This window comes from Patella vulgata, chromosome 5 (assembly GCF_932274485.2).
Source record: "Patella vulgata chromosome 5, xgPatVulg1.2, whole genome shotgun sequence".
Lineage (NCBI taxonomy): Eukaryota > Metazoa > Mollusca > Gastropoda > Patellidae > Patella > Patella vulgata.
The window spans coordinates 15088294-15102233 of record NC_065883.2 but is presented as its reverse complement, the minus strand read 5'-3'; the positions used below and the strand labels follow the sequence as shown (position 1 = coordinate 15102233).

The following is a 13940-nucleotide window of genomic DNA, read 5'->3' as shown; positions in this document are numbered from 1 at the left end:
TTCAAGACAAAATAAAAAAAAATACTATTGGTACACGAATCGTGTACCATAATGCGTTTCCGTGCCATTTGGAACAAGGGACTCAAAGAACGTGGCTAGACACATTCCACGAGTCATGTCAAATGGTGACGCTATGTTCTTATCTGGAGAACATGCGCAATAAATATCATCAGTGTAGACTGGAATAACCAGACGCTAAAGATTGCCATTCAATTGAGACTTCTGGCGCATTTCGCCGAATATAACTGATTAGAAATTACAGTAAAAACAGAAACGGTTGAATGTAAATCAGTTTATATACATTCACATTACATTATTATATGCGTTGCGACCCATTTGTATCAATTTCTAGATCCCAAATATTAGCGATTTAGCTCCTTTAAATACATGTACATGTACATTAAAATACAGACCATCGCTGGACGATAACAAGCTCATTCTTTAGCTGGCATCGTTTTCAATATCATACAGATTGATTAAAAAAAAAACCAACGGTTGCCAGGCAAGATACGCTCACATTTTACAAGAGATGGATAGAGAACAAGCTAAAAAAGGCGATTTTTTTTATACAATCAGGAGACATAATCCAGGAAGTTAGTCTGAAATGCGCGAATATTGAAATAGACTGATATATTTGGGATATAAAGAACGGTGATACATTTAAACGTTTTTTAAAATTGGATAAAAATTGTGACTTCAAAAGGGTCCATGAGCTAATAATAATCAGGGGCAATAATCCAGGAAGTTACGGTCGGATATGAGCAAATCTTTGGGTTATATTGATACATTTCAAGTTTCATCAAAATCGGATAAAAATTGTGACTTCTAGAGTGTCCACAACCTTGGTATTACAAACTTTTACTTATTTGCGTACAAGGAGCGGTCATTTTGTCCGGCAGTTTTGGGTCAGATTTTTATGAAATTCGAACTCACCTTGATGTGTAACAGTGATATATTTAAACGTTTTTTTATAAAAGTGAATACAAATTGTGACTTCTAGCGGGTCCACAAGCTAGAAATGCGATTTTTCGAAAAATCAGGAGCCCTAATCCAGGAAATCACGCTCAAAGATCTTTCTGATATAAACATAAATTTACAGTTTCGTCAAAATCGGATCAAGAGGATCCACAACCTTGATATACCATATATTTACACTACATGTATTTGCGTACGAGGGCGGCCATTTTGCCCGACAGTTTTAGTCCGATTTTCACGAAATTCGAACTCAACCGACAGACACTATACGGTGTAACGGTGATATAATATTCGGTCGTTTTTTTTTAAATCGGACAATAATTGTGACCTCTGAACGGACCACAAGTTAAAAAGGCGATTTTCCGTACAATTAAGGGTCATAATTCAGGAAGCTTATATTTTAATTAAAATATAGCCCTTTATAAAACATTTTTTGTTTTACTATATTATATACATCAATAAAAAAAACAACTATGTGATCAACGACATTTCTCATAAACAGTCTGTGATTGAAAGTTGAGTAAATTCTTAGCTTAGGTCTAAAAATGCTCTGTGAAACCGGGGCCAAGAAAGTTCCTGCATGGTGATTTTCCGGCGTGGTACTCCCCTTGTCATTGGTGCAGGACGGAGAGCCTGGTAAAGACGGCTGTCTAGTCCTTTGGACGTGACCAAAAACTGAGGTTCCGTATACACATTGACGTGCACGTAAAAGAACCTTTGACAGTTTGAATTCGATATAACAGTAGGCCGTACCGACGCTGTCTGGGCGCAATATTTCCCTTATAGCACACTGTATGGCGTATGCCCGTCTTCATTAGCCCAGACGGCGCAGAACAGTAAGACGTTAAACCACATTTCATCTCTCTCTCTCTCTGTAAACCACCTGGCAAGTTTCTCCTTTAAAGAGATTAAGGTAGCATTAACTGTAGGTCTCATAAGTCTGTCAAAAATAAATGTCCGTGTCTTAAGAGTTTATTTAAGACTGTCAGTCTGGGTGCCTTACGGAAAATTTATACCCTATAACTCCAGTAGCGCAGCCAACCAACTGACGTCAATTCCGTCATTGGATGAGATCTGGTTGAACATTAAATCTAAACATTTCTAATCAAGTATAGTTTTTATAGCGGTGAGTGGGACTATTATAATTCTGTTCCCTATATACACAGACAATTCAAATATACCATGAACTCTAGTAGGTGGTGGGTTCCTTGAATAATAATCAATTTCATGACAATACAGTGCTGGAAATTGAAAACTTTGATACCATTGAGAAGTTTTGGGGCGAGTGTAGGTTTCGATTAGGCTATTTTTACTACAGTAAGTCGTCTACTACTTGAGAGATGGAATAGGTAAACAGCACCCTTTAACACAAATCAAGAGGCTTTCACACCTCAAAACTCCGCGGGTGGGTGAGATGGTCGGGGGGGGGGGGGGCAACCTTTCCAATTCCCTCTATACCCCCCAGTGCTTTAGATTTCTTAAACGATCCACTGATCTGTGTATATAATAAGTGTATTAAACAATCTACTGATATATCAAGCAAGTAAGTGCCCGAAAGGTTTACAACCCCCCCCCCCCCCAAAAAAAAAAACAAAAAAAAAAACAAACAATAACAATCATAATATGACGTAATCTTTGTTTGTGTCAAATTGAATAAAACTACTTTCCGGCGAGATGACAATCATGCAATACGATTTATGTTCTACTGAGGGGCTCAGCGTTATTTTATGCATTTTATTACGTGTTGTGTCGACATTCATTGTGGGTGGGGTTGCGGATAGCGCCCTAGATTTGAGTCCCCCTCCCCCCACTATCCACAGCTTCTAGATCCGCAACTGTGGTATTACACGTATAATGTATTCCATGTATATTACGGTACATGTATAATATACAATCCACTGGTCCATGTGTATTAGGCGTATATGTGTATTGAAAGTGTAATACACAATCTACTGGTCTATGTAATATACAAACAATCTGTGTGTATTACAAGTACAATATAAACCCATCTGGTCACTGTATATCTAATCTCTCTAGCTGGCCGGTCACCTCTGGCTTGCGGTTGTGGTTTCGATCCCTGGTGTGGGCGTATGTGGCTTGGAGATAGGGGCGCCTTCTCAACCTCGTGGGTTTACTCCGGGTACTTCGGTTTCCTCCTACAGGAAAGACCCATGTGCGTGCGATTAGATATCACCTTGGGTAGAAGCGGACGTTAAACACTAAGAACAACATGTACATCGCAAGTGTAATATAAGGTAAAATATTATGGAAATATTATGGGGTCGAGCATTGTCTTGTTGAAACGTTAGTCCAGGCCCATGTCTCTGCATAAACGGAAGAAGAACAGGTTGCAAAATCTGATCCCTGTACTGGACAGCATTTAAGTTCCCTTGGACAACAAGAGGAGAACGTCCATGTGCACGAAAAGAACACCAAACCATGACGCTGTCGCCACCAAATCGGTCAACATCTCTGACGCATACTTGAGCGTAACGTTCACCTCGTCTGCGGTACACTCGGACCCTGCCATCGGCAAATCTCAAAGTGAATCGAGATTCGTCACTGGCCCACACAAGTCGGTTACGGCGATGAAGAGGTGTCAATATTGGTCCATTACAGGGCCTCCGAGCTCGAAGACCAGCAGCCTGCAAGCGATTTCGAACAGTTTGTGCTGTTACCCTTCCACCAAACATCTCTCTACTTGTGGGGGTTGCAGTGACAAACCTGTTTCTAAAATGACGTAATCGCATTGCTTGATCTTCCTGGAGTGACGTCACACGTGGCGCTCCCGCCCTTGGGCGGTCGGCAATAGTTCCAGTTTGAAGCACTCTCATTCTAAGATTAATTATTGTCTGGCGTGAACAATTAAAGGCTCTTGCAACAGTGACCACAGACTGACCAGCATAGAGCCTACCTATAGCACGTAGACGTTCTACATTTGAAAGGCGCGGCATTTTCTAACAAAGATGAAAATAACAATTTTAATTTGTTTTTCCAGTTCCAGCTTGCACATGTGCGTGTTCAGTTTAAGCAAGCTTGCATCGATTGGCCTCACGAGTTTGTGTTTGCACGTGTTTTTCAGGTTTTTCATCTTTATATGCTCAAAAGTCACGTGATCCACGTGACTACAATTTTATGAAATTAACGGCTTCTTACTACTTACTATCGTTAGAAACACTTTAAAATTTATTTGACTTACCAGAAAAAAAATTTGTTGAAATTCATCAGTGTCAAGTTTTTAATTTGGCTGAGTATATAATACACAATTTACCCGTATGTGTGTATTACACGTATAATACACAGTGTATTATACCTAATGACCTTTGGCTATACGAGAACGTAGCTAAAAACGTTGAGATATACTGATGCGCCTGTTTTTAGCTACGATTGGGTGCCCTTAGTTTTAAGTGGCAAACTCAATTTCTTTATTAATGCATGTAACATCGTAAAAATAAGATAATTTTATACTGTTATAGTGGCGCAACTTTCGCCTAACCCCAATTATTCGCGTTTCATACATCTCTTGTTTAAAAATGGCGTTCCTAGTTACGGCTTAACGCCTCGATTTAAAAACGATGATTTATACCCATTTCAGGTAGGATTATGCTTAAATGTAGTTGGGTGTGGTAGAAATATAAATAAATAACAATAACCAATCGTTGTTTTGATGAAAAATATTGTCAATTTTGCTTACTGATGCCCGATGTGATTTGTGTTGGGTTTTGTTACTATATAGCACCATATCTTATCTCGAAACACGAAGGGTTGAGAGATGAGGTTTGTTATCTAATACGTAGACCTATTGGGTAAAATCTTTTGACTTTGAGTAGCCTCTTTTTAATCTGAGGAAACCCAACCCAAGCCTGGATTGCAGCGTGGATTAAGCTGTTGAATACCGCGTATTGTCCAAAAATATATAAATGACTATCAGTGTTTTTTTTAGAGATGAGCCCTATCCTGCAGCAGGCTATGTATATCGTTCTTAAAATTTCATAAAGTGGGTCGTCACTTTAAAAGAAAGAGTTTATCTGTACGCTTTGTAGGCTACGTAGGCTACTAGTTCACTAAATTTCTTTTTCGGGGTTTTACAAGTATTTTTCGACTGGATTTGAATACTGTTTTGATTACCCTTTAATCCACAGTGATATCTGGTTCGTCGTTTTTTTTATTTTTATAAAAGCTTCATCTAAAATAACATTTTCACAGTATGGATTGTCCCTTTAAACAAACAGTTATCTCCCTTTATCGGACTTTGGGTTGGAAGAAGATGAAGATCTGTGCGGTATTTTGTAAATGAAATGAAATGAAATGGGGTTTAACGTCCTACTGTTCTGCTCCTAACCTGGGCTAATGAAGACGGGCATACGCCATACAGTGTGCTATGAGGGAAATTTTGCCCGGACAGCGGCACTACGGCCTACTCTTATATCGAATTCCAACTGCCAAGGGATCTTTTACGTGCACGCCAATGTGTACACGGGACCTCGGTTTTTCGTCCCATCCGAACGACTAGACAGCTTTCCTTGTCAGCCCCTCCGTCCTGCATCACTGACAAGGGAGAACCACGCCGGAAAATCTGGATGAACTTTCTCGGCCAATGCAGGGATCGAACACCCGACCTCCAGGCTAGCGAGCTAGCGTCTTACCCACTTAGCCACGTGATCCCCGTGCGGTATTTTGTCACTTAGTCCCGTTGTTGTAAAGTAATAATTATTTACTGATAATGTTTACCAGGCCTATATCAGCCAGAGTTCCAAATAATAAGTATTTGACTAAGATAATAGTTTGGTAGGTTGACCAATTTTATCAATATTTCTGTTGCCCACAGTCAGTTAACCGTGACGCCAAGCAGTTTTATTTTAATCTGGTTTAATTTCTGTGTTACAAGACAGTGTTCTGCTTTCTTTGAACGGACACTTTGTTTGTATTCATACCTGTATAGATCTACCTCGTGTATATTATAGTTGTATGAACCAACGAAAGAAATAAAGACCTATAATATTGTCCTCGTCACAGCTTAGATTATGCTTTAAGATTTAAATAGGTAACATTGATATTATTGCGGACGCCTTGGAACACCAAGTGGGGCCATCCCAAACTTAGGCTGCCTGTCTACAGCTAGCTCCGCCTGAATTCTCGTATGACGTAGGTGGAAGGCAGTGTGCAGTATGCAAGTGGGGCTTGGTACTTAGAGAATTACCCTCTATCACTACTTAATTGAATGTTTTGTGGCCTTTAAATGGAGTTGTCTCCCTTACGTGACTGCCAGCATCAAAACTAAAACACTATCTCTATTTACTGCTATAAATGCTTATACATATAATTACTGATAAAACACACTAAGAACACACTGGTCCATGAATTAATGTAAGCTACAGTTAATCCCTTTCTGTTAAAGGAGCTAAATCGCTAAAATTTGGGACCTAGAAATTGACAAAAGTGGGTCGCAACCCATATAATACTGAAATGTGAATGTATATAAACTGATTTACATTCAATGGTTTCCATTTTTACTCCAATTTCAAATCAGTTATGTTCGGCGAAATAAGCCAGCAGTCTCAAGCGAGTGCAAATTTCTAGCGTCTGGTTATTCCAGTCTACATACGCCGTTTGATTTGGTGCAATGTGTCTAGCCTCGTCCCTCGAGTCTCTTGATACAACTGGGGCTGAAGTGCATTATGGTACACAATTCGTGTACCAATGGTAAAATGTTTATTTTGTCTTAAATATTGGATATCAAAAGCCCATCTTTTCCCAGTAAAATCACAACATAAATGTTGATTTAATTTGACAAATAAATCGTGTTTTCAATGTTGAAGATTGTGGATGATATTGAGTTAGAGACTTAGCTACTTTAAAAAAAAAAGCTGACAATGTGAGTAAAATGTCTACATTGTAACTCTTATTCTTAACACATGATCAAAAGTGTGTAAAAAAAGCTCATTATGATCAAATGCTGAATTGAGAAATAAATATCTATCATTGATTTTTGTTGAAGGTCAAAATGAGTAGATCTAACAGTAATATGGATGAGTATAAAACAGTAGGTGATTCACTAGAATGCAAGACCTATTTCCCTGGCTTCAGTTACGGAGATTTTGATAGAAATGGTAAGGCTAGACAAATTCAGCAATCAAAGCTTATTCTCAGCACACAGCATCAGTAGCCTAAATCAAAATAACAATACAAGCTGCCTTTAAGCCAATTGAACCAATTGCATATAAACGTGAACGAGGGGGGGGGGGTCTGCCAAAAATGTTCCAAACTGATACCTGCAGCTCCTATATATGACCTAAGACTGGCCAAAAATGTCTCCAACTGAGCTCTGCAGCTCCCAAGGCCAGCCCGACCATGTTTGTCCTAATGTTACTTGTCAATAAGGGACAACACAAATTTATTTCAAAATATGTATGAATATATATATATTTTTGTTTTACATGAGTAATGTCATAATTTCGAATAAATATAGATGTCCAGGCAGCAAAAATATACCCACAGCAGCTAACTCAAAGATTGTCACATATTTATTCATTTGTATGTAAAGGGACAATAGACATTAAAGGACAATATTGGTGCCAGTCGTTATCACATATGTGATATAGCTGGTTAAACACATTCCAAATATAATTTTAACACAGAGATCATTGCTACGATAGCTGAGTAATACAGGTTTCCTGAATCGGAAGTGACGAACGCCAAAGGAAAACAGGTGTCATGTTTCTATATAACTAACTGATGTGACGAGTGATAACAGATACACGGCTGAATTTCTGCTCACTAATAATTCCTTCGAAGACCAAAAGTTGTTATATGGGACTGTAAGAGAATACCTGACAATTCAATAAGGCAATTGAACGCATTAGATAAGAGAACACGAGAAAAATAGAAATAGTCCGTACATTCCCTTGTTTATGTTCATTCTATACCTTATAAAAACATGGTAATGCACAGACTTTTTCTGTTTTTCTTTCGTGTTCTCTTATCTAGTGGCAGTCAATTCTTTTTAAGAATTGTCAGATATCCTCTCACAGTCTCACATAACAACTTTTGGTCTTGGAAGGAATTATTAGTGAGCAGAAATTTGCCCATGTATCTGTTATCACTCGTCACTTCAGTCAGTTATATAGAGGGATGCCTCGTGTTTTCCTTTGGTGTTCGTCACTTCCGATTCAGTTAACCTGTATTACTCAGCTATCGTAGCAATGATCTCTGTGTTAAAATTATATTTGGAACGTGTTTAATTAGTTCTATCACATATGTGATAATGACTGACACCAATATTGTCCTTTAAACACTATATAACCAATAGTAACAAACCATGTAGTAATCATAAGACAAATTATAATTTGATTGGTTTGGCTTCTCGTTCTTCAAGTTTCTAGTGCCAACATTGATTATACAAAAGATTTATTGGTAATCGATTGATATGAATATATGGCAGCATTTTAAGAAAACATATACAGTAGTTTTTTTAAATCAATTTTTTTTTCTTATTTTGCTCTTCAGGTTGTATAAGTGCTTGGCAAATGAGTAAATATTTTGAAGGTGGACGATTGTTTGGCCTGATGAATATGTTTCTTAGTGAACTTCACAGACCTTATAAACCTAACACAAACTTATTCCTAGTTGTTCAACACATACAGCTTGAACCCAATAGTCTCTGGCTGAAAACATGTCCTTTCTCTATTACCATGAAGTTGATGCACATTGGTACATCTTCCTCCACTGTCAAGCAGGAAATGAGAAACGAGAAAGACCAATCGCTACTTGGTACTTGTGATTTCAAGATGGTCCGAGTTAATCGTGAAACGAGGCGTCCGGAACCTTACAGAAAAGACATGCTTGAGAAATATAGTAACATTCTTGGAACGAATGATCCACAAGCATCGTTATTTTCTGTTAAAATACCTGATCTTCCATTAAACGCATTTCGTTTACCGGTTTTCGTTTTACACAGTGATACAGACGTAAATATGCATTTGAATCAAAGTCACTATCTACGATATTGTCTAGATTGTGCAGCGATGGCAGCAACGAAAGGAATATATCGATATTTTAATCAGGATATATGTAAATATCAGGCGTTAGATATATTAATGTTGTTTAAACGAGAAGCTCTATCGGGTGATTTAGTAAATGTTCATACATGGCAGGATGAAATAACACAACAAGACTTGCACTTCATTATTACCAAAGATAAAAATTTCATATTTTATACTAAAATAAAGTTTGATGTTAATCCTATACCCAAACTTTAACAGTAAATTTCATTCAATAATCTATTATGTTAACAAATATAATTATGAACTATAATTATTAATTTTGAAATATTTCTTTTGATATCCATTTTTATACTTCAAGAGTTCAATGTCTTCTTGTCATAAAATAATTTGACCAAAATGAATTCATATCAATATTTAGTACATTTACTAGTATTATTTTATTTCAAAAGATAATCTTTATTAATACAGTTTTAGAATTTGACATTGATAATTATATAATATAGATATTTACATGAAATTATGATATAAACATATAGGAAAGCATAAAGTATAAGCATTTTATATAGTAAAGGCAGGAGGACTGCACCACACACAAACAATTACCATTACCCAAGACAAACCTACGGACAAGACACAATATACAGACACCACAAACAACAAATGCACCTATCAGATCAAGTGAATTGATACAGAGGCCAATCGTAAGTATCCACTGTGCTGTACAGTCCCTGGCCTGTAGTGATATAGACTTCACTTGAAATATAAACCAACTAACAAGGGAAGCAACTCCAGAAAAAAAGAATATTTCCCAAATCTTGTAACAGACTAGTCATAATCGGCAATGTGCTACATGAAATATAAATGTAGGCATATTGAAGGAAAAACCCTGTACAAGTAACCATTTTTGTGATGAAGTAAAACTAAAAGGCCTATGTCAAGTGGACCAGTGATTGTAAAGTGACCCCCTCAGAATATTAGGAAAAAATATGTTATAGTACATACAAATTAATATTGACTGAGATATGGCCTTTTGCATAGGGGTACCCTTTTGCATGTTTTGAAACTACTATTCTATGACTCGATTTTGGTGTAGCCAAGTAAGGCCTACTGATTTTATATCTTCAAGTTAGACAATATTCTTGAAATTATGGGGCTTGTAAGATAATATTATATGGATTAAGAATTAACTATCAAATTTTGCAGAACAAGTACCGTCAACTGTGTATGGAGTACGCAAAAATTGATAACCTGTGCAAAAAAACACAACTAATGCACGAAAGAACTGCCCACTGTGCCCCGACATGTACCACGACATGTACCACCTTATCCACCTTCATTCCTTTCAGGTTTTCTACACGACAGATATCAGTAAAGCTATTTATGAAATTATTCTACACATATAGAGAATCTCCTACCAGTCTTTTTTGATATCAAAAAATATCAACACAAGTTGATAAAGTAACAAAAAACGAGGCTATGATATCAAAAAAGACGAGTAGGAGATTTTATTTATCACCCAATCCCTTCTTACATGCACAAATAGATAAATATAATTCTTTGCTGTAGATTTCACTTTTACTGAAGATTACGGCGTAGTGATACATCATTTTTTGACAGCAATTCAACCATTGCAAAGTCCTTTATATTGACCCAGTGTTTCCATCAAGGTCAATTGAATAACAATAGTTCATTTTTAATTAAAAAAAAGTTATTTTTAATAAGAAATGAACTGTTCTTTGAAAATAAAAAAAAGTAGTTCCTTTTCAACTGACCAATCAAATTCATGTAAAGCGATATCTCCTAAGGAAACTTCATATCTAATTCTGCATGGACTATTGTTATTAAAAGAAATCACAAAATGAACATTTGTACTTTGAGCAAACAAAAAGGCATTTTTTTCCCTAGCACAGCTTAATGTAAAGAAGGATATAACAGTTATCCTCCATATTTTTGTTATGTGCTTTATTCCACTGTGCCCCAGTCTCCCCATCTATTTCACTAAATTTGTTTTCAGAATTTTGTTTGTACTTATGGATTCATCAATTTGAATACCGTAGAGGATCGATGGAACTATCATATCGGTTTCGTTTTTTTTTTGTTTTTTTTTACTTTTATAAAAGCTTCATCTTCCAGTTTCACAGTAGTTGATGGATTGTCCCTTTAAAACAGTAAAACAGTTATCTCCCTTTATTGGACTTTGAGTTGTGAGATGAGGATTTGTACGGTATTTACTCACTGATTTTGGTTGTTGTAATTTGAAAGTAATAATTATTTACTGTTTGTGTTTGTTCCACAACCAGAGTTCAAAATAGATGTATTTATCTCAGATGATAGAATTTAGTAGGGCGACCAATCAATATTACTGTTGCAGATCGACTGCAGCCAAAATTACAAACACTAAATACTAAAGTAAACAGTGACGTCTGACGGGCAGTTTTATTTTAACTGTCTTACAACTTACAAGACAGTGCTAAATATTGCTTTAGATATTTAGTTAATATCTACATTGTCGTATATATAGTCGTACTCACGTGAGAAAAGAATAAAGACTGAATAACTGGCATGCATTGTAATTGTTTTGTGTCCTTTAAATGGAGTTGTCCCCCTTACGTGATTCCAGCTTTATTTTTTTACTACCATCAAAACTAAACTAGGTCTTTTGACTATTGATTGTTATAAAATGCTGATATATATATATATTCTACAATGCATAAATCCATTCTAATAAACACAGTCAATATACACACTGGTCCACGAATTCATATTTTAAACTTAGTAAGATCACAATGAATTCAGAAAGAAAATATTTGTCCATTAAATTTTTTGTAGGTCAAAATGAGTAGAAGTTCTAGTAATATGGATGAATATAAAACAGTAGGTGATCCACTAGAATGCAAGACCTATTTCCCTGGCTTCAGTTACGGAGATTTTGATAGAAATGGTAAGTCCAGATAAATTCAGTAATCAGAACTTTTAATATCTTGAAAGGCAGCTGCCCAGGCAAAATTGCTACCGACCTTGTCTTAGTTACTATACTTGTAACGTTAAACTGTGTGTTTAACGTTACAATTGATCATACAGTCTAAGACTCCTTACGCAAGTTCAAATAGGTTCAAACGCACAATTGTCAACACATATCATTACAGTTTGTATTGTAATAAGTAATTCTATGACAAATAGTGAAGACTGGACCACTAAAATAGTTACCGAACAGTTTTTCTTTGTGGTTATGCGATGTTTCTTGTAATGACGTATTACGCAAGCCGCCATGACACCCTCCAGTTGAAATTTCGCGTAGCAGTTGGGTTTCATCAAATCATATAAATATGCGGTAAGGCTTCACCTTTATTTCAATGGGAATTGATTTATTATATGTTAAGCTATGTGCAAATTAAGGGAGCTATAGACCAGTAACCTTTTTGTAGTCATTTGACTAAAAACCTTGCCCAAAGGAACTCTGTAGGACGAGCCACTACTGTGGCTGGAGTAAGGCGGAAGACATCAGTAGTGGAACCATTTCTAACCTTGTCTGTGAACCTGCAGGTCGACGAAAAAAGTTCTCAGCTGAGCTCTGTAAAATGTTCTCAGCTGAGCTCTGCATCTTCTTAATGATGGTCAACTCCAATTTATTCCAAAATCCAACCTTTTATGTTATCGTAGGAGTTCTAATCAAGGGAATTCTAGTGCAAATCTAAAAATACTGCCATTATGAACACCTCATACTTAGCTAGGTGGAATATTGTAAACAGCCATTCCACTCTATACCACTGACAGAAGCAGATATATTCCAAATTTCAGGATGCTATTGTTATATATTTTGTAAGAATATTAATCAATTTTAGCTTGTATTTTTTGTTTTTCGTGAAAAATGTAAAATTCTAAATGCACAACCACATGAAGCCATAAAGAGAACATGCCATAAAGTAGTTTTGTCAAGCCAAATATTTTGTCTTAAATTCTATTTTTCAGGTTGTATCAGTTCTTGGCAAATGAGTAAATATTTTGAAGGTGGACGTATGTTTGGCATGAAGAATATATTTGTTAATGATCTTGTTAAGATCACTAAAAATACTATCAACTTTATACTTGCTCAGCACATACAGCTTGAACCAAATAGTCTCTGGCTGAAAACGTGTCCTTTCTCTGTAACCCTGAAGTTGATGCACATTGGTTCAACTTCCTTAACTGTCAAGCAGGAATTGAGAAACGAGAAAGACCAATCGCTACTTGGTACTTGTGATTTCAAGATGGTCCGAGTTAATCGTGAAACGAGACGTCCAGAACCTTACAGAAAAGACATGCTTGAGAAATATAGTTACATTCTTGGAACTAATGAGCCACAAGCATCATTGTTTCCTGCTAAAATTCCTGATCTGCCATTAAATGCATTTCATATACCGGTGTTTGTTTTACACAGTGATACAGACAGAAATATTCATTTAAATCAAGGTCAGTTCCTACGATATTGTCTAGATTGTGCAGCGATGGCAGCAACGCAAGGGGTATATCGATATTTTAATAAGGATATATGTAATTATCAGGCGTTAGATATATTAATGTTATATAAACGAGAAGCTCTATCGGGTGATTTAGTAAATGTTCATACATGGCAGGATGAAATAACACAACAAGACTTGCACTTCATTATTACCAAAGATAAAAATTCCATATTTTATGCTAAAATAAAGTTTGCTGTTAATCCTATATCAAAAATTTAACAGTAAATTTTGTTTAATTACTTTATTGTTATTATAGAATTGTGAAAATTTGTTTTGATATCCATTCTTATATTTTGAGAGTTCAATGTCTTCTTCTCATCAAACTATCTGACCAGAACTATTTCATATTATCATTGATTTTTACATGTTATTTCTAAAGATAATCATTAGTAATGCAATATTAGAATTGGGCACTCATAATTACAATAATTTTTTGTTGATTGTTAATATACCGGTTTTCAAG

General features: G+C 36.1%; 1 protein-coding gene and 1 long non-coding RNA gene across 5 annotated transcripts; both read left to right on the top strand.

The window, feature by feature from the left end:
• Window positions 1-5642: 5642 nt before the first annotated feature.
• LOC130010403 (uncharacterized) lies at window positions 5643-8966 on the top strand. Its single transcript, XR_007680414.2, has 3 exons — window positions 5643-5763; window positions 6974-7085; window positions 8482-8966. It is a non-coding gene; the product is annotated as an uncharacterized LOC130010403 (long non-coding RNA).
• A 2161-nt stretch (window positions 8967-11127) lies between these two features.
• LOC126821464 (uncharacterized) lies at window positions 11128-13907 on the top strand. 4 transcript variants are annotated; one of them, XM_056101062.1, is made up of 3 exons: window positions 11128-11236; window positions 11809-11919; window positions 12948-13907. In XM_056101062.1, exons 2-3 carry the CDS (start codon window positions 11814-11816, stop codon window positions 13694-13696), a joined length of 855 nt encoding a protein of 284 aa, XP_055957037.1. In that variant the 5' UTR covers window positions 11128-11236; window positions 11809-11813; the 3' UTR covers window positions 13697-13907. The 4 variants fall into 4 exon arrangements, with proteins under 4 accessions (XP_055957037.1, XP_050405866.1, XP_050405864.1 ...); XM_050549909.2 differs by having other exon boundaries at window positions 11158-11239; window positions 11808-11919; XM_050549907.2 differs by having other exon boundaries at window positions 11163-11202; window positions 11808-11919.
• The last annotated feature ends 33 nt before the right edge of the window (window positions 13908-13940 follow it).